General features: G+C 36.9%; 2 protein-coding genes and 1 long non-coding RNA gene across 3 annotated transcripts; 1 reads left to right on the top strand and 2 right to left on the bottom strand.

Annotated features, from left to right (window-relative positions):
• Window positions 1-8,477: 8,477 nt before the first annotated feature.
• Window positions 8,478-10,138, bottom strand: LOC144560289 (L-type lectin-domain containing receptor kinase IV.2-like). The gene is given in 3 exon segments (XM_078309455.1): window positions 8,478-9,139; window positions 9,141-9,328; window positions 9,722-10,138. Coding segments are annotated over 3 exon segments (1,053 nt in total). The 3' UTR covers window positions 8,478-8,691.
• Window positions 10,139-10,430: 292 nt separating this feature from the next.
• Window positions 10,431-14,038, bottom strand: LOC144560830 (uncharacterized). The gene is made up of 3 exons (XR_013513491.1): window positions 13,828-14,038; window positions 11,917-12,026; window positions 10,431-10,633 (listed from the first exon to the last, which is right to left on the bottom strand). It is a non-coding gene; the product is annotated as an uncharacterized LOC144560830 (long non-coding RNA).
• Window positions 14,039-17,914: 3,876 nt separating this feature from the next.
• LOC144560288 (potassium transporter 6-like) lies at window positions 17,915-18,905 on the top strand. Its single transcript, XM_078309454.1, has 3 exons — window positions 17,915-18,107; window positions 18,376-18,598; window positions 18,889-18,905. Exons 1-3 carry the CDS (start codon window positions 17,946-17,948, stop codon window positions 18,903-18,905), a joined length of 402 nt encoding a protein of 133 aa, XP_078165580.1. The 5' UTR covers window positions 17,915-17,945.
• The last annotated feature ends 6,177 nt before the right edge of the window (window positions 18,906-25,082 follow it).

Below are 25,082 nucleotides of genomic sequence, written 5' to 3'. Positions count from 1 at the left end.
GCCGATGATAAGTATAGATGCTGCCTTCCTTTCTGAGCGGTATGAGGGAAGACTTTTGATGGCTTGCAGTTATGATGCCGAGAACCAATTGCTATCTCTAGCATTTGCAATTGTGCATAAGGAGAATGAAGATAATTGAGGTTTTTTCTTACATTGGCTTAGGATCAATGTGATTAGTGTTAATAGATTAGTATGTGTTATATCAGACCAACACAAGGGGATCAAAGCTGCATTGAAACCTGAGTACGGATGGGATAGGGAATTTTGTGCACAGGTATTGTATCCAACACGTTGCTGATAACCTGGTCCAGGCGTGTAGGAAGGACCCATGGTACGGAATTAGGTTCAAACAAGGAGCCAGGAAGAAGAAGCCAAGAAGGCTGAAAGAGATGTTCGAAGATTTTGCCATGGTATGTCTAATTTATATCATTTTTGTTTCTTTTAGATGCATTTTGTTTAAATTTACTTTGTTCTGTTGCAGCAAAATTCGAGGTGTAAAATTATTAAAATAAGACAGCAAAAACATACTGACCTTACAACTCTGGCACAAGTTGGAGTAAAGATGTGCTAGGACATCCCCACCCCAGTTATTCTTTCTTGACGACTGAAGGTCTCGCAGCAGCTCTAGATACATCATCGGGATAGTATCACCACTTGAATCAGCGAACATGATAGAACCAAATAGGTCCATCACGAAGCCCCGTGTATATCTGTAATGTCAAAATTACAAAGTAACTCATTTTTGCACATGAAATAGGGTACAAAGTAAATGTGTTTAGAATAGTTTGTATGAGTACCTCTGAACTTCGCTTGGCGTGGAAGCATAATCAATTCCTGCCGCAAACATAGTTCGCAGCTTCTTCCTATTCATGCAATACTTCGACCTCCCACCATTATCTTGTATATCCGACTCCGCTCCCAACAGCTCTTCTAGCTTGGCATTAATCGTGTACTCATCGATGGGGTCAGATATGCCACCAATGGGCACGCCCTAGATGGGCAAACCCCATAGGGCACTGTCGTCCTGGAGAGTCACTGTCATCTCTCCGAACGGTAAATGAAACGTGTGCGTCTCTGGGCGTCATCGCTCCACTAGTCCTGCAATGAGAGACGCATTAATGGCCTTACCCTGCATCTCCATAATATCGACCAATTGCTTCAACCCCAGTACTTGCAGATACAGGTCCATCAATGACGAGTAGTACTTCATTTTGTAATGCCGACTCCTGACATCTAAAATGTCATCATTCTACGAAAAAAGTAAGCAACATAAAAAACTGAAACTACGAGAACTCAAGAAAATTTAATCTTAAAAAAAAAGGAAAAGAAAGTAATCAAGTACCTCTCGGGATGCCAGTGAGACTCGGTGCTCATCGTGAGTCATCCATAATAAAGGATTGAAATGGTCTTTGCTGTTCTCGCGAATGGGCTCATCAACAGGGGGGCTGGTGGTGGTCTCCTAGGCCGTCCCCTAGCCATCCTGTGTTGAAAAAACAATTAAGAGATGAAACAATTGGCTACAAAACGCTCATTGCAGTAAAAATATGCGAATTTAAGCGAAAATAAGCAAAAATATACTCAAATTGGCTTAAAATACGCTAATTGCAGTTAAAAAAATACTAAAATATGTTAATTACGGAAAAATATGTTATTCAGATAAAATATGCTAAAAAAGCAAAACTATACTCAAATATGATAAAATACGCTCATTCAGTTAAAAATATGCTAAATTACGCTAATATGAAAAAAAATATGTTATTCAGATAAAATAGGCTAAAACAACAAAAATATACTCAAATTGGCTTAAAATACGCTAATTGCGGTAAAAATATGCTAAAATACGTTAATTACGAAAAAATATGTTATTCGGGTCAAATATGCTAAAAAAAAGGTAAATTTCGCTGTAGGTCACTAAACTTTGTTATTTGTCACGAATTGGTCACTCAAGTTTGATTTGTCCCTTTTGAGTCACTCAACTTTGTTATTTGTCCCAATCAAGTCTCTCTATATTTTTCCATCCAAAATTTTAACGGAATATGCTAATTCTGTTAGTCTTTTGGATGGAATATGCTCATTCCGTTAATATTTTGGATGGAATGAGTATATTCCGTTAATTTTTTGGATGAAATAGGAATATTCCGTTAAAATTTTGTATGGAAAAGTATAGAGGGACTTGATTGGGACAAATAACAAATTTGAGTGACTCTAAAGGGACAAATCAAACTTGAATGAGTAATTCGTGACAAATAACAAAGTTTAGTGACATACAGCGAAATTTACCCTAAAAAAAATAAAACTTTACTCAAATATGATAAAATACACTCATTCAATTAAAAATATGCTAAATTATGCTAATATGAAAAAAAAATTTATTAGAATAAAATAGGTTAAAATAGCAAAAATATACTTAAATTGGCTTAAAATACGGTAATTACGGTAAAAATATGCTAAAATACGTTAATTACGGAAAAAAAAAATTTATAATATATGTATATGTATATATATAATGAGGAGAGATCGGATGACACCGTTTTTTGGTGACATCGGATGACACCGTCCATTTTCAAAGTCTAAACAGTCGATCCAAACCGTTCAACTTGATGGATATGTTAAAATGTGCTTGCAGATCAAATTTTACATTTTTTTGATTTTTTTTTGGGTTTATTCAGACGGGTACAAAAATTCAACGGTTCGAATATAGCGATTTTGTTAAATACTTAATAAATAGTAAAAAAATTCAAAAAAATGTAAAATTTGATTTGCAAGTAGATTTTAATATATCCATCATATTGAACGGTTTGGATCGACTATTTGGACTTTGAAATTTTGAAAATGGACATTGTCATTCGATGTCACCAAAAAACGGTGTCATCCGATCCCTCCTCATATATAATAGAGGAGGGTTCAAATGCACCCAAATTTTTGTGCATCCAAATGCACCCTATATTTTTCTCCTTTTTCAAAGTCCGAATAGTCAATCCGAACCGTTAGATGCGATCTATATATTAAGATGTGGTTGGAGACCAAATTTTACATTTTTTGGAATTTTTTTACTATTTATTAAGCCACTTTGAAAATCGCTGATCCAATGGTCCAGAAAATGTAAAATCAGCGATTTTTAAAGTGGCTTAATAAATAGTAAAAAAATTTCAAAAAATGTAAAATTTGGTCTCCAAGCACATCTTAATATATAGATCGCAACTAACGGTTCGGATTGACTATTCGGACTTTGAAAACGGAGAAAAATGATTTGAAAGATATGGTGCATTTGGGTGCACAAAAATTTGGGTGCATTTGAACTCTCCTCTATATAATATATGTATATATATAATATATGTATATGTATATGTATATGTATATGTATATGTATATGTATATGTATATGTATATGTATATGTATATGTATATGTATATGTATATGTATATGTATATGTATATGTATATGTATATGTATATGTATATGTATATGTATATGTATATGTATATGTATATGTATATGTATATGTATATGTATATGTATATGTAATATATGTATATGTATATGTATATATGTATATATAATATACAGCAGCGCCGCAGCAGTGACGCACCAGCACCGATCTCATTCAACTAAATTTTCCAAATTACACCTAAGTATTTCGATCGAGTCGGGAAAATCAACAACCCGCACTCAATAATTAATCAATTCAAGTCTAATCGAATCGAATCAAATCGAATCACATTAATCAAATTGAAGCAGAGAGAGCGAGATGAGCAGAGAGGGAGACGTTCACGGGTCGGTTTATGGATTCGCGCTCGGGCCATGGAAAAATTCCACGATTCTGATTAGAAACCCTAGGCCGTGGATTTATTCCACGGTTCTGAATTTTTATTCGGACCATGGATTTTTTTCGCGGTTCCCAATAAAAATTCAGAACTGTGGATTTTTTTCGCATTTTGGGCATTTTTAAAATTTCCCTCAAACTCTGATTATTTTTATTAAAATATTTTAATAATTGAGTAAAAATAAAAATCTCAGGTTCATTTTGATTTAGACTAATGTTTGCAAATAGTTTACTTTTAAAAATTCAAATAATATACCCAAAAATATTGATAATTATACAAAATAAATAAAAAAGATTGCAAATTCTATGACTGATATGATATGATATGATATAAATAAGAAATTTTGAATACATATATATTTTTTGATAAAAATCAAAATTTTCTACAATTATTACACGGTTCAACCGAGCATTCATTAATTTCATCATATTTATATAACTATTTCAATACATATTCATAAATATAGACTTCTATAATTTGTTTATAAGTTTTCATATTTGTGAAATTTTATATCGGATAATTTGTAACAATCCAACACGGTCTGAAAGTATATATACTTGACAGCAATTCTGTGCAGAATTTAAGACGGGAATTTGAAAGTTGGAATTTGTGACTTGTTGGTCTTGTAGAGATTCTAGAGAACGTAGAGTCAATGGTCAATAATTTAGGGGACTTTAGGCGATGCTAATTTTGTGTTTGTTTGGTTGTTTTAGGAATATTTGAATGGAAACAACGATAAGAAATGAGAAGGAAATGGCACGATTAAGGAAACTTCATGCTAACCACAAATGCACAGAAAATTTGACCATCTTACCAGGGGGAGAGGGGGGTTTCCGATGGGCATCGGACCAAATCCTGTTCGATGGGGGGTTTAAACCGTCAGATCTGTTTTAGGATTCATGTGTACGGATTTTAAAGCAGACGCGAAATTGCGGGTGCGAATCCTAAAGCAGATCTGACGGTTTAAACCCCCCATCGAACAGGATTTGGTCCGATGCCCATCGGACACCCCCCTCTCCCCTTACCAAGTGGGTTTTTTCATAATTTCGTTTTCGTAATCTGTTAATATTTTATTTTTGTAAAAATACTTGTTATAATTTCAAAGTAACAGTTTTCATCCAATAAAAAACTATGTTTAAAATTATAACCTCTATTACATGCTCCTAAACTCATCCTTAATTATTCAAGGTGCAATTAAAGATCTTTAAAATCATAATTAATAGACAGATAAAAACCTTTCAAGTTCAATTCAAAACAGAATTACATGGGATTAATAAATAGACATTTTTGTTAAAAAGAAAATAAATCACACGCACCCATTTAATATTCCTTTTGCTCCAGATATATAATTATTAAACCTATCCAAAGACCTGTATGATGTTCCCATTTTGTCAAATCTGGCACGTGTTCTTATTTTCTTTGAATGGAATTCTTGCTTAATAGCCAAATTTCAGGATAAGTCTAAAATTGAAAATGGATGATTTCAATTGATGAGTGATGACCGTTCACATTTGCATGTTTGTTACAAAACTCAAAGTGACTAAATGTAAAATCCCGAAAAATTAAGTCATTATTATTAATAATTAATAAGTTTTTGTTATATATACTGAATATACTATATATGTGTCTTTAAAAAAAAAAACTGTTTCTCAATAATATAATTTTAGATAAATAAAAAGGAAAAAAAAATGAAAAAAAAGATATCATTCTTGTTTTGTTATGTAAATCATAAATTTGTCCAACTTTATTTATATTATTACTTTATTGTCAAATCACGAACAACAACAGTTATTTCCATTTAAAAATTTAGTAATTAATTAAAAAAAATAACTAATGCGGCCATTAATTCCTTCTCCCTAATTTCCGCCCACGCCAAATAACTTCCTTTTAATCCCGCCTTTCTGTCTCTCTCTGAATCCCATCTCTCTCTCTTTCATTTTCTCTTCGGAAGAAAAAGAAAAAGAAAATAAAGAAAGAATTATGACAATTATTTTGATAACCGATTTCAATATTCAATTCGTATTCCGACTACGCCACCGTGGTTCTAATCTATCGTTGCAATCCAGATTAAAATTTCGAACATCTCGCTACCAGGTAACCGGACTTCTCTATAATCTGTGTTTTCGTTTTGTATGGTTGATTTGAATATTGGTATTGAATATTGGATTATGATGACATATTTAACGGGATAGCGGGTTTGAGGTTGGAATTTGATTTATCCGATACACGGGGGCTGCTAGTCGTGGTCGGGACCGATATGCGGGGAATGCTAGTCGCAGTCGGGTTCGATGGTTGAAAATGATGTGACTTATTTTACGGATAACCTAGACCGACGTGCTATCGCCGATGAAATATGCGTGCATAATTTGATATGTATTTGTGGGGATTAATCCGGTCTATTTGAATGGTTGTTAAATTAAACCAATTATAGAGAAGCGCGTCGTTAAATAACCGGTTACTGAGCTTTGTAGCTGACTCCGTTTTGTTGTTTTGTTTTTATTTCTGTTGGCGACGTAGGTTGACGGGCCAAGGAAAAGTGTGAAGATGCTTATATAATCACGCTCCGGATGGTAAAAATCTGGAGTGTGACACTAAATCTTTGTCTAATGAAAATTTGAAGTTAAATAAATACTAAATTATTTTGAGATTTATATATAACATAGTTATTTAATACATTCTTCATCACTCAAGAAGTTGAAGTGCGTTTGGATGCACTCTAGAATAGCGAGAACAGCTACTGTTGAGAATAGTAGGTTAAGAATAGCTAGAATAGCTACTGTTTAAGAATAGTGCTATTCGGAGCTATTCGAAATGTTGTTTGGATTGAACATTTAGAATAGTGAGAATAACGATTGAACATTTGAGAGAGTACGTTTGCTATTCCAACTTTTTGTAGGAATAGTGAGAACAGCGAGAACAGCGCTATTCTCACTGTTCCTATGTTTGGATGAATCAGAACAGCACTATTCTCGTTGTTCTCGCTATTCTCGCTACATCCAAACATAATGATTTTTACTCATATATCGTACTAAAAGAAAAAAAATACTACATCATCTTTAAGCATTAATGCTTGATAATAGACTAATAATAATATCAATAAATAAATCAAAGGCGGAACTAGACTTTCAAACTATGAAGATCAAATATAATTAGAGTCAATCATGTAAAATTTTCATACTACAAATTATATAGAAAATTTTTATATCCGTTTAAATTATATAGACAATTTTGTATAAATACATAAATTCTGAAAGAAAAAAAAAATCTGGTCAATTGACCCCAATTCAATATTAGTGGATCCGCTCCTATAATAAATTAAGTAGCACTAAATTAAAAGATAAATTATTCTAATAAAGCACGTTATTAAGTAAAATAGTAAGAATAAATTATGTCAAAAGTTAAGTTTTAATTTTACTCCAAGTATGAAACTACTTTAATTTTACTCCATCTTAATATACTTTAAGGTACTTTAATCTAATATCTCGATAAATCATAAAAAAAAATTACCACTACATTGACTTACCAAAAAAAAAAAATGTCATTATTAAACATCGTAAGGTGGCATTAGTTTGATTACAGAAATTTTTTTTTTTTGATTGTTTACAACAACTTAGATCACATTTTTTATTTATTCAAAAAAAAAATAATTATAATCTAACTTTAAACCTTCCGATTTTAATTATACTGTTTCCGGTTACCGATGATACATCTACTATCATTATTATATGGCAGCGGACGTGGAATATAGTGCCAAGATATATATTTTTATATTTAGGCATTGACCAAAAAAGTTAGTTAATCTTTGGTATAATTGAATAATCCTAAACTTGTGTAGCACACAATAGGATAGAAGAGGAATAAATAATGCAATTAGTTTCAAAAATTGAGTCATTCTCGCACTATTTTAATTGTATTGGGCCTAAATAAAATAATAAAAATAATGAAACTGAACCTATTTGGATCCATAAAAGATATTCACTCTATTTAATCCCATGAAATTAAAAAGTACACTATTTCGTAAAATAGTGATATACTAAAGAATAAAATAAATGAAAATTAGTACAGATTTTTCCCTCTTTTTGCATGATTTAATTTAATTTCAATTTCCTTCACAATGTCCCAATACAAATGCCATTACAATTTCTCTGTTCCATTCTCCCAACAACCCAGCAATTTAAATAAAACCAATCAAATAATTGTGAAGTGCATCGGACAAGAAAAAAAAATACTAGTTAATACATATTATTATAGGTCTCACAAGCACTTAGATTGGAAAATAGTACCTGTAAACTTAAATAAAATATATAATAACAAAGCATGGTATATATAAAATTATTATAAACTAGTGGTTTTGAAGTTATCAAGCAACGATCAAGTTTGACTTGGCTTTAAGTTTCAAAGAAAATTTTCAATTAAATATAATACAATGTACATATAAATTGCTTTATAAAATATGCAATTTGAATGGAACAAGTGGATGTGATCTAATTACAATCAATCTTACAATGAGAACTACAAAACAAAACAAAGAACAAAAAAGAAGACTAAAGAAAGAAAGAGACCCCAAAACAAAAAAACAAACAAAGAAAGATTAACAAAAAACAAACTCTCAACATCTAGTGGAAATGCAAGGGAACTTTCAATCCTTGTCATTTCCTACCTCCACCTCTTAATCCAAGACATCTGCAGATTGTACTGATTTCGATATGTCAAGTCAATGTACCACGGCCCCATCCCAGCTTGCACAGACTTGCGATAAACTGAACTCCAATCCTGTCTCTATTTACATCTTTCCAAATCACTAACTTCCAAATAATTAATTTGACTATTGACAATGAACAATAAACAGTCTTCACACAACACAAATCATCCGAGCGACCTGTCATTTTCGAGGTGCTCCCTACTAGCATAATAGCTACTATAGGTATATCCCTCAGATGTCGAGACAGTGTAAGATGAGGTCACAGCCGAGCTGTGCAACCTGCTTGAGTCAGATTCAGGCTCAGGAGCCGGAATGACGATTGCCGGCTTGAAAGGTGGTACTTCAGGTGGCAGCACCGACCTTGACAGTATCTGCACAATGGCCTGAGTTTTCGGCCTCTCTCTAGAATCAGGGTGGCTGCACATAAGGCCAAGGCGCAATAACCGATCTGCATCGGCCTCGTTGAAAGTGCCAGCGAGGTGTGCGTCAACTGCCTCTAGAATGCGGCCTTCTCGGTACAGCTTCCAGACCCAATCGACCAGGAAGTGGAACCCGGCAATGTCGCACCTCGGACGGCGACCACAAACTGTTTCTAGATTTACAAACTAGAAAAATAAGAAGAGAAACAAAACTGCAATAATTACCTTGGACCTCAAGCTCGGCATAGGAGGTTTTGTCAGTTTCAAGGGCTCTTGCAAGGCCAAAATCACCGAGACGGGCATTGAAGGCAGAGTCTAGCATGACATTAGACGCCTTCAAATCACGATGTACAACCATCTGATCATACTCAATGTGTAGGTACTACAATTGTCAAAAATAATAATAGAACTGTCAAAAAATAATAATAAAATAACTCAAGAACACAAGACTCTCATGAATCTCTCTTCCCTCCCTTATTTTTTTTATTTCTTTTCTTTCTTGATCGAATTACACAGCTCTTACATGCCTATTTATCAATTCAGAAATATTTTGTATATCATGCTAAACATGGAAACCAATCCTTAGAATTAATGACAAATAATCAAATACTATCTATTGCCTATTTCACTAGATATAATTGATATCTTTCAATTTCTTATTTCCTTCTTTTGAGTAGATATAGATATTTTAAAGGATTCGGCTTGATCCCCAAGTTATGCTGGAACCGAGTGTAATCTTAACACTCCCCTCTCACGAGGGTACGTAAATGTCTACCATTCCGATCTTCTCCAGCATTTCTTCAAATGGTTTAGTTGCTACCGCCTTGGTTAAAACATCGGCCACCTGTTTTGTTGATCTAACAAAGGGAAGAGAAATAACATGAGAATCAAGTTTTTCTTTAATAAAGTGTCTGTCTACCTTTATATGTTTTGTCCTGTCATGTTGTACTGGATTATGTGAAATGTCAATTGCAGCCTTATTGTCACAACATAACTTTATCTCATTTTTCATTTCCAGTTCTAATTCATTGATCAATTTTCGTAGCCATAATAGTTCCCAAATCTCTTTCACCATGCCTCTAAATTCGGCTTCAGCACTAGATAAGGCGACCACATTCTGTTTCTTACTTCTCCATGTTACCAAGTTTCCCCCAACGAAAGTAAAGTAACCCGATGTTGATTTCCTATCCATTTTATTTTTTGCCCAATCTGCATCTGTATATCCTTCAATCTTTGTATGTCCATTCTTCTCAAATTTGATTCCTTTACCGGGCGTCCCCTTCAGATATCGTAAGATACGTGTGACAGCTCCTGTCACACCTCCAACCAGGAATTCTGGATTAAGGTGTGATCAACCTTGCCTTGTGCTTAATTAAACATTAAGCACGCAAGGCTAATCATAAATAATGAATCAAACAGCAGCGGAAGCAAAATAATATAAATATCAAGCATCAGTCACATAACAAATAAATAAACATACACATACATAACATATAATTCAATCCATCTCGGATCCAAATAACACCATCTATAGAAGGGGATACATGATCTATCGAGCCCGTATATATAACACAGCAAATACGGGACTCGTAAACCTAATCAAAAGCCTAACCCTAACTAGGTCAAGTGGTGTGGCTCTCGGGGACAGCTCCTGACATCTCCTGCTGGGGACCGCCAGAACCTGTACCTAAAACTCACGAAACAACTTGTGGGTGAGCGACGAATTGCCCAGTATGTGACCCAGAATTATCCCCTCAGGGATCCTCTACGGTCAAAGCACTTTTATTTATAAAATTAATACAATTAAAAATATGCACATGCGTGAACCTATATTAATATCTAATATAATTTATAATACTTTTGAATGATGCCATGATGCAATTATTCTATTATGCCAACATGCGGAATAAACCCAAAATAAAATCAAGGTGTAATATCGGATATAAATCAAGTCGGAATCCAGTACTCCTTGCACTGTGTGCCCAAATATAATAATAATAATAATAATAATATGGATAAGTAAATCACCCCGTGCCGTGCCAATAGGATCAAAAGATCCAAACAATATAATCCAAGGACTGTGATCAGAGTGCAATGATACACGTTGCCTAGTGACATCGAGCATTGCCCACAAGATAATAGCACACTAGCCAATGGTTATATCAAAATTCGGTGTGTCATCTCGCCTAACGATTCATCACCCAAACATATCCAATAGGAGAAATCATACAATGCAAGTCGTAAAAAGTTAATCTCTTCCCTCATGAGCAGGAGAGAACTCTACCGTCCGGCCAGACCAATAGGACACCACACATGGATTCTACCCAAACTGGTGCTAGAACCCCGTACAAGATTCTACCCAAGACTCGCCGGTCTTGGAATCCCGTACAAGATTCTACCCAACACTACCCGGCTTGGAATCTCGTTCTAGGCAAAGTAGCTCCTAATGTAGGGAAGGAATAAATCCCAAATCGTTCGTGCCTCAGGGCTCGAGTCCGGCCCGCACGCAATGGTAAAATGAATCGAAAAGAATACATAATCAAGTTCATACATATAATATAAATCCTAAAGCCATCCAAGGATCAAGTGACCCTCAGCTCAGTGGCTGTCGGGCCGTCCCATGCCAAGTGACACCAAGATGGAATGAAGTCACTCGGCTCTGCTCAGCTCTCACCAATGCATGCGTATGCATGTAAAATAATAATATATATACTGTCTTCGACGAGAAGAAGACAGACTAATAACCTAATAATCTAATAATATACATATAGTATTATTTAATTACTCTACTCCTAAAATACAATAAATTCAGGTTTTTCAGGGTTTATGCAATTCTACCTACAGTGCAGAAAGGATAAACATGCTCTACAATTTTAATGCAACTACTTAAAAATAAAGTGCGGATGTCAGGTCAGATGGATCGAATGGTAAGAGTACGCCCACGAAAAAGATAATTCAGATATCCCACACCTGAGGGGGCTGGAGTCTCTGTCGCTAAAAATCAGCGTGCTCCACGTATGCTCCGAGCTGCGGGTCAGTCGGATCGGCCCACGGGTCGAACTCGTACGAAGTTGACTGATCTGTGATCACGTAATTTAAACTAATTAAAATCTACGCTTAATTATTCTAACCCTTGCTCCAATTAATGAGTAAGTTAAATTCTCGATTATTTCGATTTTATAAATATTACCGATTCAGTCAGTCTGACTGATCCGGTTAGTCAGATATTAATTATTACTTTCATGCCATCGAGCTTAGCATTAATCTTAATTTATAAGTTCGTCAGATATTGATCATTCACTTTGATTTTAAGTTATCCTAATTTTAATTCTAACTAATTTATAGTTTTAATAATTTAATTTGAAGATATATTGCTTGTAAAAATTCTAATATCGAAATATTCGCAAAAGTAATTATTCGCGAGCTACGGTAATTTTTGAACGTGTCTTATCCATTTATTATATCCTAATCATTTATCTATTGATTTATTTTAACTTATCTATAATTATTTTAATCGATCGAAATGTAGTTTTGAAAGTTAGTTTGTTATTAAAAATGTCTAATGTTACTGTTTTTATAAAGTGCATAAATTTTGTAGTCATTGCTAAACGAGTAGTATAATATGTCTTTAGTTATTTATAATTTAGATATGTAATTTGATTTGCAAAATTTTAGAAAATGATTGTTTACCTATTTTACGTGTTTTCTAATTATTTCTAAGTCGAGCAATTCGTCATTTTATAACTACTCTAATTCTACGTGTAATTACTTGTCTCGAATCCAAGTCAAAAATATATATTTTTCATTGCTAATTAATTGTTCTTTATTAATTTAACAATGAGTTTTCATATCAGTTCGAAAACATTTAAATGTTATAAACTTTAAAATTTGTTAATTACACTTTTATTTTATTATGTGTTGGGTGTTTTAATTTGGTTTGTTTCGGGATCATACAGGTGTCCAACCAGGTTATTTTGTATCTGTTCAAATTATGTTATGAGCTATCATCGAGGCATCAAGACCCTGGATGGTATAATCATCTCCCGAATAAATTTAAGTTTACATAAGCATCCTGTTTTATTCGGTTACATTATTAAAACCTAAATTTTTAAAAGCCGTCTTTTAATCCGTCAATTCCTTTATACCTTTCGGCCCATTTGACTTAACAACTATATTCCCACTTAATTTAATTAAAGGCCCATAATTTAGAAAAAAGGATCCAAGCCCTTAATTAATTAAGTCCAATTCGGATTGGGCCTAAGCTCAATAAATTTTCAGCCGAACTCAACAAGCAAAAAGGGCCAAGCCCAATAACATCACATATTCACATTAACCCCTGAATTTTTAAAATTCTTTCAAGGGCCTATTTTATTCACAATCAACCCTAAACTTCCAGATACTCACAATTTGGTCCCTGTCAGTTCCAAGTCTGGTAAAACACATCAAAACCGTACCAGTAAATTACGGGACTGGCACACTGGTACTAGTGACATGCACCATTCAACAACACATCATCCACATACACATTATCAATACAGAACCAGCAAAACCAGTCAAGGAACTGGTCAGAACAAGGCACAAGCCGTACCAGTAACAACAGAATAGAGCAGAGAGCAAGGCAACAAGAAATCAAGCACCACAGAACAGACCAGAACAGGTACTGGTATGGTACCAGTCAAGCATCAACCAAGCCGTACCAAACACAAGCACATACACATACTGGTCTGAGCGAACCAGAACAGAAAAAGGAAGGGGGAAAAGGGGAAGGGGGGCGGCCATGAGGATAAGGCACACAACCCAAGTCAGATCCTTGCCGATAAAATTAACAACTCGTGCAAAGACAAAATCCGATCAATTTAAACGAGCACTACAAAAATTTACCCGATTGAGCTAGCACGAGATGGATTGGGAAAAGAACGGCCGGCTCCAACTAAGCACCAGACAGCACCAAGCCGACACCAGCACGGCAATGGCAAGCACCAATACAGCACAAGCTCACCAGAACAACACACACGAAAACCCTAGAAATTAGGGTTTTCCCTAATTTCAATAAAATCAGAAGAAGGAGGCAAGGATAGAGGCAATACGAAAAATCTCAACACATGAGAGCTAACAGAACAGCCAACCCCATGGAACAGAAGGGGAGGGTATATATAACCTGGTAAAGTATAGCACAGAGACAAACGGGGTGGGTCAAAGGCGTCAGAGCCCTGAGAGCCGTACGACTAGAGTCGTCGCGCCCACGAGCCAAGGACGAGCGTAGGTGAGCAACCGACGTGACAGGAGCAGGTGAAATAGAGGCACCGGCACCGCACACAACGGCAACAGAGGCATCGCCTCTCTTACGGTTCCCATAAGAGCGCCATCGAAAGAGAGAAAGAAAGGGGATCGGGCCCAGGGGCAGAGGAAAAAAAGAGAGGGGGAGGGGTTTAATACCCCTTTACATCAAGATTCATGCTGGATTAAATCTAATGGCTGGATTAAATCTAATGGTCCAGAAATGCTGAAATTCAAATATAGTCTCATTTAATTGATTTATGGTATGTTTCTTGTGTAAATTCGGGTCGATGTTCCGTAATAATTTGCAAATGAAATTCGTACGAATAGTTCGAACATTTATATTTCAATTTAGAATCCGAATAATTCAATATAAATTTTATATAATTATATAGATAAATATCTATTTAGTTATACTTCTATAATTCATAAACGAATGGCATTAATAAAGTTTTATAATGTTATGTGCATGAGAAATTGTATTCTTATACATTTAATTAGATCTCAATATTATTTATTTAGTTACAAGAATCGATTTAGTTTGGTTTATTTTCTTTCTTAAGTTCCACGATTGTGGCGAATTTTCGATTTATTAGTTTACCGAATAACTATAATTTTCTTTATGGTGATATATTTTATTTTATTGTATTTTTAAATCCCAAAAAAAAAAATTTAAGTACTTCATTTCATAAATTCGCTTATGTTTCGAAATTTTTGTCTCGTTTTAATAATCAGATTAATTTGATCGATTATTAATCTAGTTGAAGATTTTTGTTTAGTGCAAAGATAAATTTAGAAATTAATCACGTTTTAGAATTTCGGAATATAACAACCTTCTCCCAAATAAAAAGTTCGTCCCGAACGTCTGGGACTACTCCATCGATGCGAATAACTGAGGGTATTGATCTCGCATCTCATCCTCGAGCTCCCAAGTCGCCTCTCGCGGAGTATGATACTCCCACTGCACTAGTACTCGGCGAATAACCCGTCTCCGTAGCTGTGTTTCCTGTGCATCCAGAATGCGTATCGGTCGGGCCTCGTAGATCAAGTCCTGAGCCACCTGTAGCGGCTCGTACTCTAGAACATGTGACTCGCCTCTCATGTAGCGTCGCAGCTGAGATACGTGAAAGACATCGTGTACACCAGCAAGAGACGGAGGTAATGCAAGTCGGTATGCGGTACTACCTACTCGCTCAAGAATCATAAACGGGCCTATGTAACGTGGTGCTAACTTGTCCTTAACTCCGAACCTCATAACTCCCTTGCGGGGAGACACTCGTAAAAGGGCGTGCTTGCCCACCTCCATGCTGAAATCTCGACGCTTTGGATCTGCGTACTTTCTCTGACGATCTTGAGCCGCCTTTAGCCGGTCCTGAATAATTCGCACCTTATCCGCACACTCCTCGATCAACTGAGGTACGGTAGGGCGAATCGCACTAGTAGGCCCCCAACAAACAGGAGTACGAACTCGATGTCCGTACATAGCCTCGAACGATGACATGCCGATACTCGTGTGATAGCTACTGTTATACGAGAACTCTGCCATGTGCAGATGATCCGTCCAGTCGCCTCGCATCGTCAGCGCACATGCGCGGATCATATCCTCTAACGTCTGGATCGTACGCTCTGACTGACCGTCGGTCTGCGGATGATGGGCGGTGCTAAAAACTACCCAATGGTTAGGAGACTGGCAGATGAAGCAGGCGCCTGAGGCTAGGCGAGGAGCTGCTGATCCTGACGGACCACGGAATGGCTGAAACTGGGGCTGCCTCACCATCTGCTGGGAGGGGACAACCCTACCTCGTCCCTGGGAGGCAGTGAAATCGATCCTAGGTCGGACACTCTGATGCTGGTGCTGGAGTCTCTCTATCGACTCCGCGTGGTCTATCAAGGTGTCGATGGCCGTGCTCGAATAGGCGGTCGTGTGCAATGACAGTGAGGGCTGCAATCCCTCAATGAAACGCAAGCGGCGATCCTGCGAATCTACCACTAAGTCGGGGGCATAGCGAGACAAGCTGATGAACTGGGACCCGTAGTGGCGCACAGTCGAGCTGCCCTGAGTGAGAGACTCGAAGCTCTGCCTAAGGGTCCGTAGACGTGCCTAGCCCATGAAGCGGGCACGGAAAGCAGTGGTAAACCATGTCCAAGGTATAGTCCCCTCGTGCTCGTACTGAGAACAAACAAGAACTCAATCAAAATCAAAAGATCAATGAATGTAACAGAATGGAGGAAGATAGTGATTGACTGTATTGATTGGAGAATATTTGATTGAATAGTAAAAAATTTCCAATCAATATGGAGGAAAATAGTGATTGACTGTATTGATTCACTGTGCATTTTGAATATTTGATTGACTGTATTGATTGAACTGTTGCATCATATGCATTAGCCCAATACAACTGAAACTGAATTACAAGTAAGTCCGTTGACTGTCATGTTGATATTGTTTATCGATTGCTTGATTCTTATTGTAAATGATTGATTGAGACCATAGTGACTGAATTGAATGAATATGAAATACGGTAATCCTTGAACCTCCATATAGTGGAGAAAAAGGATTAATATATTGTAAAGTCTAGCTAGCCACTAGACTTTACTCCAGGACCCTTATGCGCATATGGTAAATGGCCCCAACTGAATCCAGTACTGGTTGGATAGGGGATATTGAATAAATGTGAATTGTGATTGTGAAACTAATGAACTGTGGTAACTGTCTTATGATTGATTTTCTTTCCGATAATGACAGTATTGTAATATTGTTTCCGTATTGGTTCTGTTAACAATATGTCAGAATAGTTAGAATGGTATAAGCCCTAACACGACAGATATATGTTATAGTATCTTTCAGTGTTACCAGACTATAAATTGTAAAGTTATGAAACCAAATGTTAACAGACTAAGTGGTTCTAAAGATTAGGTCCCAAACGTTACCTGACTTTATGGTTTAAAAGATTTTGACCCAAACCATTTATTCTGATAAGATTCTTAGAGTTCTGAATTAATTATGAAATATTTGTTATTCAATTGGATACTGTTATTGAGCATTTGCATTCGTCATTATAAAATGAACTGTTTGTTTCTCGTGCGGTGATTTCATTCTGAATATGGATTTCCTTCGAATCCAATAATCTGAGTGGCAATCAGCACTGAGAAATAATTTATTATTTCTCACTTGTTTCCTCTTGTGGGTTACAGGTTTATTATACGAAGATAAAGAGCGCTTATGGGTAATATTTGACAGCAGGGCCACCTAAAAGTATGGGATTTGGGTTTATTATATCTGACAGGGTGCAGATAATATATCTCTAGCATCATCCACTATAAAATGTCAGATAATTATTGTAAATAAATTGAGATGTGCCAAAAATAATGGATACTATTGGCAATGCATAAAAAGATCCATGTCTTATGTTACGTATATTGTTATGGTAAATAGACGCGGTAATAATCGTCGCACCTCCGGATCGGGGGTGTGACAACGTGTCTTCAATTTAACCCTTTAGCTAATTGAAGCGGTTCATCCCCATTTAATGGCTGGGGCCCGATGTCAGTTTCAGCTTCCTTTAATTATTTCTGCTCTTTCTTCTTGACCGAACTGCCCTTCATCTTTTCTTCTTCTTTTTCCTCCTGGTCTCCAACGGTCACCCCTAAATTAACCTCTTCTCGCTGCACTTGCTATTCTACAATAGCACAAAGAGGGGAAGATTGACAAACAAACGAAGATGGCTGAAGAGAAAAATGAAACCATAGTCGAGGTCCTGGCACATGATGATGATGGTAATGAAGGAGAAGAGGGAGAGGTTACGGCTGATTCTGAGAAGCCGACACTCAAGAAAGGCTTCAGCTTCACCAAGGCTTACCAGATGCCCCAACGACACACAAAGGTTGTGGTTTTATTTATATTTTTATTTTTTAGTTTTTTTGTGATTAGAGCAAAGGGTATACATGCATAGATAAAATATATCCATGATCAATAGGGAAAATTTTCTATAAATTAACTTTGAAAAAGCAATTAAAATGATATTTAGTGTGTTTACTTGATTCATTACATAAGAATAAGGCGCCAAATTACAATATGAATTATAGATGTGACAGCTGTTTTTACAGTAGAAAATCTGACTCTGGTATCGTATCTGAAATGAAACAATACAGGCATTTACAACACTGGAGACAATTGTGCTTGGATACCAGTCTCTCGGTGTGGTGTACGGGGATCTCGGAACATCCCCGCTCTATGTTTTCTCATCCATCAAGCTGTCTGAGCCAACAGAGAGGGACCTTTTGGGAATACTTAGTATTATATTCTGGACCCTTACATTGATGGGACTCCTTAAGTATGTGCTCATTGTTCTTCGGGCTGACGATCATGGAGAAGGTACTGATTTTTTTCTAAAATTTGAAAATAATTATTCATCAAATCAACTTGAAATTTTACATTTGCTTTCGAGTTTCTGTTGATGTTATTGAAAGTACCTTTTGCTCGGTACTCGTCATTGTCATTTTAATTTTGAAAATGAGGCTTCTTTATAAGGCAAATAGTTTCATGTAATTAGGCAGATAGATTTCATGGAGGAAATTATTTATGTTTATGGGTATATTCTAGTTAATTCCATAAAAAATATCTCTTTTCTCAATTCTAGTCTTTTTCATATCAAATCTACTTAGACTCTCTTGTGATATGATTCCATTTTATGGAGAAAATGCGGAAGAAATTTTTCATCAATTTAGAAAAGAATAAAGATTTTTATCCCATCTCCTATCCCTCATTTATCCCCCAACTAACTACTTTTCTATAACTAACTCATTAATCATCAAAATTAACGACTTAACTGTTTCTAAAAAAAGAAAAAAATAACCAGCATTTTAATTTCCCTCCGCATCCGATTTATCTCTTACATATTATCTGCACTTGGGCCAATTCTATTCTTTCACAACCTTGAAGCACTCCCGACTTGATTTAATCACATTTTTTGCAAACAACAAGAAGTGATCCTTCTCGCGGGCTGCTCCTCACAGCTTTTCCAAGCAGGACAAAAAAGGGATGGAACATGTTATTTAATTTGGATTGGCAGTTGCTAAGTGTTAACACCAAAATAAGAATAAATTAGTAACAGAGTGATGCTAATGATCTTGGCAAGATAAAAGAAGAGTCCGGATTCTCTGCATCACCTCGATCATCGTTTGAGTTTAAGCTCAGACTGTTTGATCAGAATCTGAATTGTAATGCACAAAATCTTTTTAAATTTTGTGCTAATATATAATTAGGGGGTGTTCATCAGTTCGGTATGGTTGGAACCGAACCGAACTAAGCAAACCAAATTATAATTTAGTTTTAAAAATAGAACCGAACCGAACCGATTTAGCATTGCCACCGAACCGAAACAAAGTTTTATTCCGGTTTGTTCGGTTTGTTTGGTTCAAACGGAATTTTTTTTATTTTTTTATTTGAAGCAATTGATTTATAATAAACCGAAGTATATTAAGAAATAAACCGGGGTATTAAGAAATAAACTGAATTATTTAAAGCAATTAATTAAGAAATAAACCGCGACGGTCTGGATCAAATTCATAATATATCAAAGTTCGGTCAGTTCGGTTATTCCAATTTTAAAAATTTCAAACTGAACCGAACCGAATTATAACTCGATTTTAAAAAACAAATCGAACCGAACCGAACCGTTAAACTGAAAAAACTGAACTGTTTGATCCAAACTACTTCGGTTCGGTACAAAACCGAACAGAAAGAACCGTTAAAGTGCTAGAGCTTGAATAGCTGGTTCTGTACAGATCCGCAATTTGCATATATTAACCCCAGAATGTTTGTTGAGCTGCTACTTCAATTGGACTTTTTTTTCATTATGTTGTTATTTTGTTTTTTGTTATTTTAGTTGTTTAATATTTTAGATATGAATAGATGATTTTTTATATATTAATATTTGTACGTATAGACATCCATACTTGCATTCAGTTATTTTAAAAATATGTTAGGTACCTTAGGTATGAATACTTGTATTACGAATATATAAATATTTGCTCGATGTTGTATGCATACTTGTATTCTAGATTTTTAAAAATTGTCGTATCGTTGTATTTGTATCATATCTGATGCGATATCCATATCTGTATCCATGCAACATAGTTTACAACGTAAATATTAGTACATAAATACACAGGTGTGAATACTTTCCTCATTACGTATTAATACAATCAAGCATCAAATAGAGTAATTTGTAAAAAAATATTAAATTAAGATACTTTTCAACGTAATAATTCATGTTTCAGTTATAAGTATGAATACTTACATTACGAGTTATCAATACTTACAATACTTGATATTAATACTTTCAAACATCATCTAGTGTGACAAGGAAAAAAATAGAGAATATGTTAGCTAGATACAAATACTTGATACACGGACTATTCACACTTGCATGACAATATATGAATACTTGCAATACTTGATATTAATACTTTCAGATATCATTCAGTGTCATGTGAAAAAAATTGATAGAATTTGTTAGATACAAACACTTGATACATGAACTATTCACACTTGCATGACGATGTATGAATACTTGTGATACTTTATGTTAATACTTTAAGATATCATCCAGTGCCATATGAAAAAAATAAAACTTGTTAGATACATATACTTGATACATTAACTATTTACACTTACATGAGGAGGTATGAATACTTGCATACTTTATATTAGTACTTTCAAACGTTATCTGATGTCAAAAGAAAAGAAAAAGTTTTTTATAAAATATTTTAGATAAAACGCTTAATACATAAACTATTAACATTTGCATAACAAGGTATGAATACTTGAAATATTTGAAATTAATACTTTTATACATCATCTCGTGCCATATGGAAATAAAAATAAAAATTTACATATGAACTATTTACACTTACATGACGATATATAAATACTTGCAATACTTAATATTAATATTTTCAGACGTCCTCCTGTGTCATATGAAAAAAATGATAAAATATGTTAGGTACAAACACTTCAGACATGAATTATATACACATGCATTACGAGATATGAATACTTGAACGACGAGGTATGAATACTAATTCACAAAGAGGAAATGGTTCTAAAATGAATTGTTATTCTATTCCTTGGAAAGTTGGGCCTATATAGGCGTTACAAATTACATCCGTAACCCTATAATTCTCTATAATTCCTTTCTTACCAATATAACCCTATAGTTCTACTAATGCGATAAACATACATAAATCTCAACAAATCTCAACACTCCCCCTCAAGATGGGCAAAAGATATCCATCAAACCCATCTTGTCACATAGTCTAACTAGATCCATTGAGCTAAGTCCTTTGGTGAGGCAGTCAGCTACTTGATCTCCAGTAGCTACATGACTCAGCTCCAATAGCCCACTTTCTAGTTTTTCTTTTATGAAGAACCTATCGATCTCCACATGCTTGGTTCTATCATGCTGTACAGGATTGTTGGCAATGCTGATCGCTGACTTGCTATCGCACCACAACTTCATCTGAGCTCCGTGATTCACCTTGAGCTCTTCTAATAACCTCTTCAGCCACAGCATCTCAGCAACTCCTAATGTCATAGCCCTGTACTCAGCTTCTGCCGTCGATCTCGAAACAACCGGCTGCTTCTTGCTCTTCCAGGAGACCAAGTTGCCTCCTACAAACATGCAGTAGCCAGATGTTGATCTCCTGTCATCTTGGCAACTGGCCCAGTCAGAGTCACAATAGCCCTCAATGTTCATGTGCCTATTCTGCCTGAAAATCAAGCCCTTCCCCGGTGCACTCTTCAGGTACCTCAGAATGTGATACACTGCATCCATATGGCCCTTCCTAGGGTCATGCATGTAGCGGCTCACCACGCTCACTGCAAATGAGATATCAGGACGAGTATGTGTCAAATAGATCAATCTGCCCACCAGTCTCTGGTATCTCTCACGATCAACCTGTTCTCCTGCCTCTGCACTTATCTTGGCCTTGACATCAATTGGAGAAACTGCAGGTCTGCACCCCAACATTCATGTCTCTGTAAGCAAGTCTAGGACATACTTCCTTTGGGATAGAACAATCCCCTCTGCTTCGCGAGCCACCTCAATCCCAAGGAAGTACCTAAGTTGTCCCAAATCCTTCACCTCAAATTTCTTCCCCAATTTTGTCTTTAACTGTGCAATTTCCCCTTCATCATCCCCGGTAATGATCATATCATCAACGTACACAGCCAGCATAGTAATGTGATCACCATGTTGTCGAGAAAACACTGTGTGGTCGGCATTGATTTGCTGATAGCCCATGCCTACCATAGCCTTCCTGAACCTATCAAACCAGGCCCGAGGGGACTGCTTCAACCCATAGAGCGACTTCTTGAGCCTGCACACCTTACCCACTGTCTGGTTTGTGCCAAACCCTGGTGGAACCTCCATGTACACCTCCTTTAACAAATCACCATGAAGAATGTCATTCTTTACATCGAGTTGGTGTAACTGTCATCCCTCATTCACTGCCATGGAAACCAGTGTCCTCACTGTGCTCATCTTCGCCACGGGTGCAAAGGTCTCATCATAGTCAATGCCATAGGTCTGACTGTACCCCTTCGCTACCAGCCGAGCCTTGTAGCGCTCAACCAGACCCTCTGGATTCTGCTTTACTGTGAAGACCCACTTGCATCCAACAGCCTTCTTGCCTAGTGGCAGTGACACAAGTTCCCAGGTTTTGTTCTTGCAAAGGGCACTGAGCTCTTCTAACATGGCTGCTTTCCACTTCGGTTCTTCTTTAGCAACCTGCCAACACTTAGGGATAGAGACAGTGGCTAATGATGCAATGAACGCTCTATGTACCTGTGATATGTGTGAGTAAGAGACAAACTGAGCAATCTCATGCGGAAAACCATATCGGTCAAGAGGAATGCCCGCATTCTCGCGAGGAGTCCTTCTTACTGATAGGGGAGTGGGAGGAGTAGAGAGAGGAATCATAGCACCTGTGTATTCTGAGTCTGAGGTAGATGGTGTAAGTGTCTCAGGAGTAGGAGTAGGCAGGGACAAGGGACTTGGCACAGGTGGCACTGTAGCCACGACTCCCTCACTCTGCTTATTTCTCCTCACATACACCTCACGGTATCTTGACTCCCCCTGAGCCTGAGTGCTACCACCTTCGAGCTCATTTCTCTCAACTTCCGGCTCACCCACAGCCGAATCCTCCCTTTGCGGCTCAACCCTGACCGAATCCTCATTTTCCGGCTCAACCCTAGTCGAATCCATCAGTGGGCAAGGAATACTACTCACACTCACCATCCTCCTCTCACCATCACTACTACTCTCCCCCTCTCGCCTCATACCTCCTGTATCAAGCGAGTCTCCAAAGGGTGATGTAGTCTCTGAGGAGTAGTAAGGTTTGAGCTCACGAAATGTAACATCCATACTCACAAACAATCTCCTCTCTACTGGACTCCAGCACACATAACCCTTTTGAATACCAGAGTAACCCACAAAAATGCATTTCACCGCTCTGGGATCCAACTTTCCCACTGTTGGTCTGTTGTCTTTCACAAAGCACACACAACCAAATACCTTTGGAGAAAGAATACCCCCATTATCTCCTTTCAATATCACACATGGAGTCTGCCAGTCCAACACTCTAGATGGCATTCTGTTGATCAATTGTGTGGCTGTTATGACTGTTTGTCCCCACAAATGTTTCGGAACATTCATGGAGATCATCATGCACCGGGCTACCTCCAACAAGTGTCTATTCTTCCTCTCTGCCACTCCATTTTGTGCTGGTGTGTAAGGGCACGTGGTCTGATGATGTATCCCATGAACTGACAAATACTCCTCGAATGCCTTGTTTGTATATTCGGTCCCATTATCGGATCTCAGTGCCTTCACCACAACACCGAACTGAGTCTGAGCCGCCTTATGGAAATCCTTGAAGCAAGCAAGTACATCACTCTTGTTTTTCATCAAGTACAACCATGTGACACGAGAATAACAATCGATGAAAGTCACAAAAAATCTATACCCATTTATCGAAGTTGTTGAGCAAGGCCCCCACACATCCGAGTGTACCAGATCAAAGGCATGAGAACTCCTACTTCCTGAGCTTGCATACGAACTCCTTGTGTGCTTCCCAAACTCACATCCGTCACACACAAGTTTCTGTTTGCAGCCTTCTCATACTTTGATGGAAACAAACGTTCCAGTAGGCTGAAGGAAGAGTGCCCCATCCGCCGATGAATCAGAAGCAACTCATCCTCCACACTCACCCCAGATCCTCCTGCCCCCACTCTATCGACCACAGATGCCAGCGCTGTGTCCATCCCTTTTCTATCCATGTACCACAACCCATCACGCCATGTGCCAGTCCCTAGTATCCGACCTGTCCCCTTTTCCTGAAAGACCATCTTCGGAATATCAAAGGTCACAATGCATTTCTGCTCACAAATAATAGCACTAATGGACACCAGGTTTACGGGAAAGGAAGGAGCATGCAACACATTTGTCAGAGTCACTGAATCGGTACACCTCACAGTACCCTTACCAACCACGGGCCGGACAGTACCATCGGCTATCTGAATGCTATCTGGGACTGCTAGGTGAGTATAGGAAGAAAACTCCCTAACAACACCAGTCATATAGCGAGATGCACCAGAGTCTATTATCCAATCTGGTGACCTAGTAGTGGGTTTAGAGGCAAGAGCAAGTGTGTCAGCGACCACACTCTTCCCCTCACTTGCTCCTTTCTGCCTCCTCCTAACTATCTCCAAGATCAGATCCTCCTCGGATAACCCCACAATAGCTTCTTTCGCTTTCTTTGCAACCATCAGATTTGCCCTGTTGCTTCCTCTTTCA

This window comes from Carex rostrata, chromosome 10, assembly GCF_964058835.1.
Source record: "Carex rostrata chromosome 10, lpCarRost1.2, whole genome shotgun sequence".
In the NCBI taxonomy this organism is placed as follows: domain Eukaryota; kingdom Viridiplantae; phylum Streptophyta; class Magnoliopsida; order Poales; family Cyperaceae; genus Carex; species Carex rostrata.
Note: the sequence above shows the minus strand (reverse complement) of the source record. Positions and strands in the feature narration are given on the sequence as shown.

Excerpts from the sequence above, each read along its gene's own strand:
- LOC144560288 (XM_078309454.1), top strand. The coding sequence starts at position 17,946 with ATGGCTGAAGAGAAAAATGAAACCATAGTCGAGGTCCTGGCACATGAT. Across the intron at positions 18,108-18,375 it reads TGCCCCAACGACACACAAAG|GCATTTACAACACTGGAGAC; the intron begins GTTGTGGTTTTA and ends GAAACAATACAG.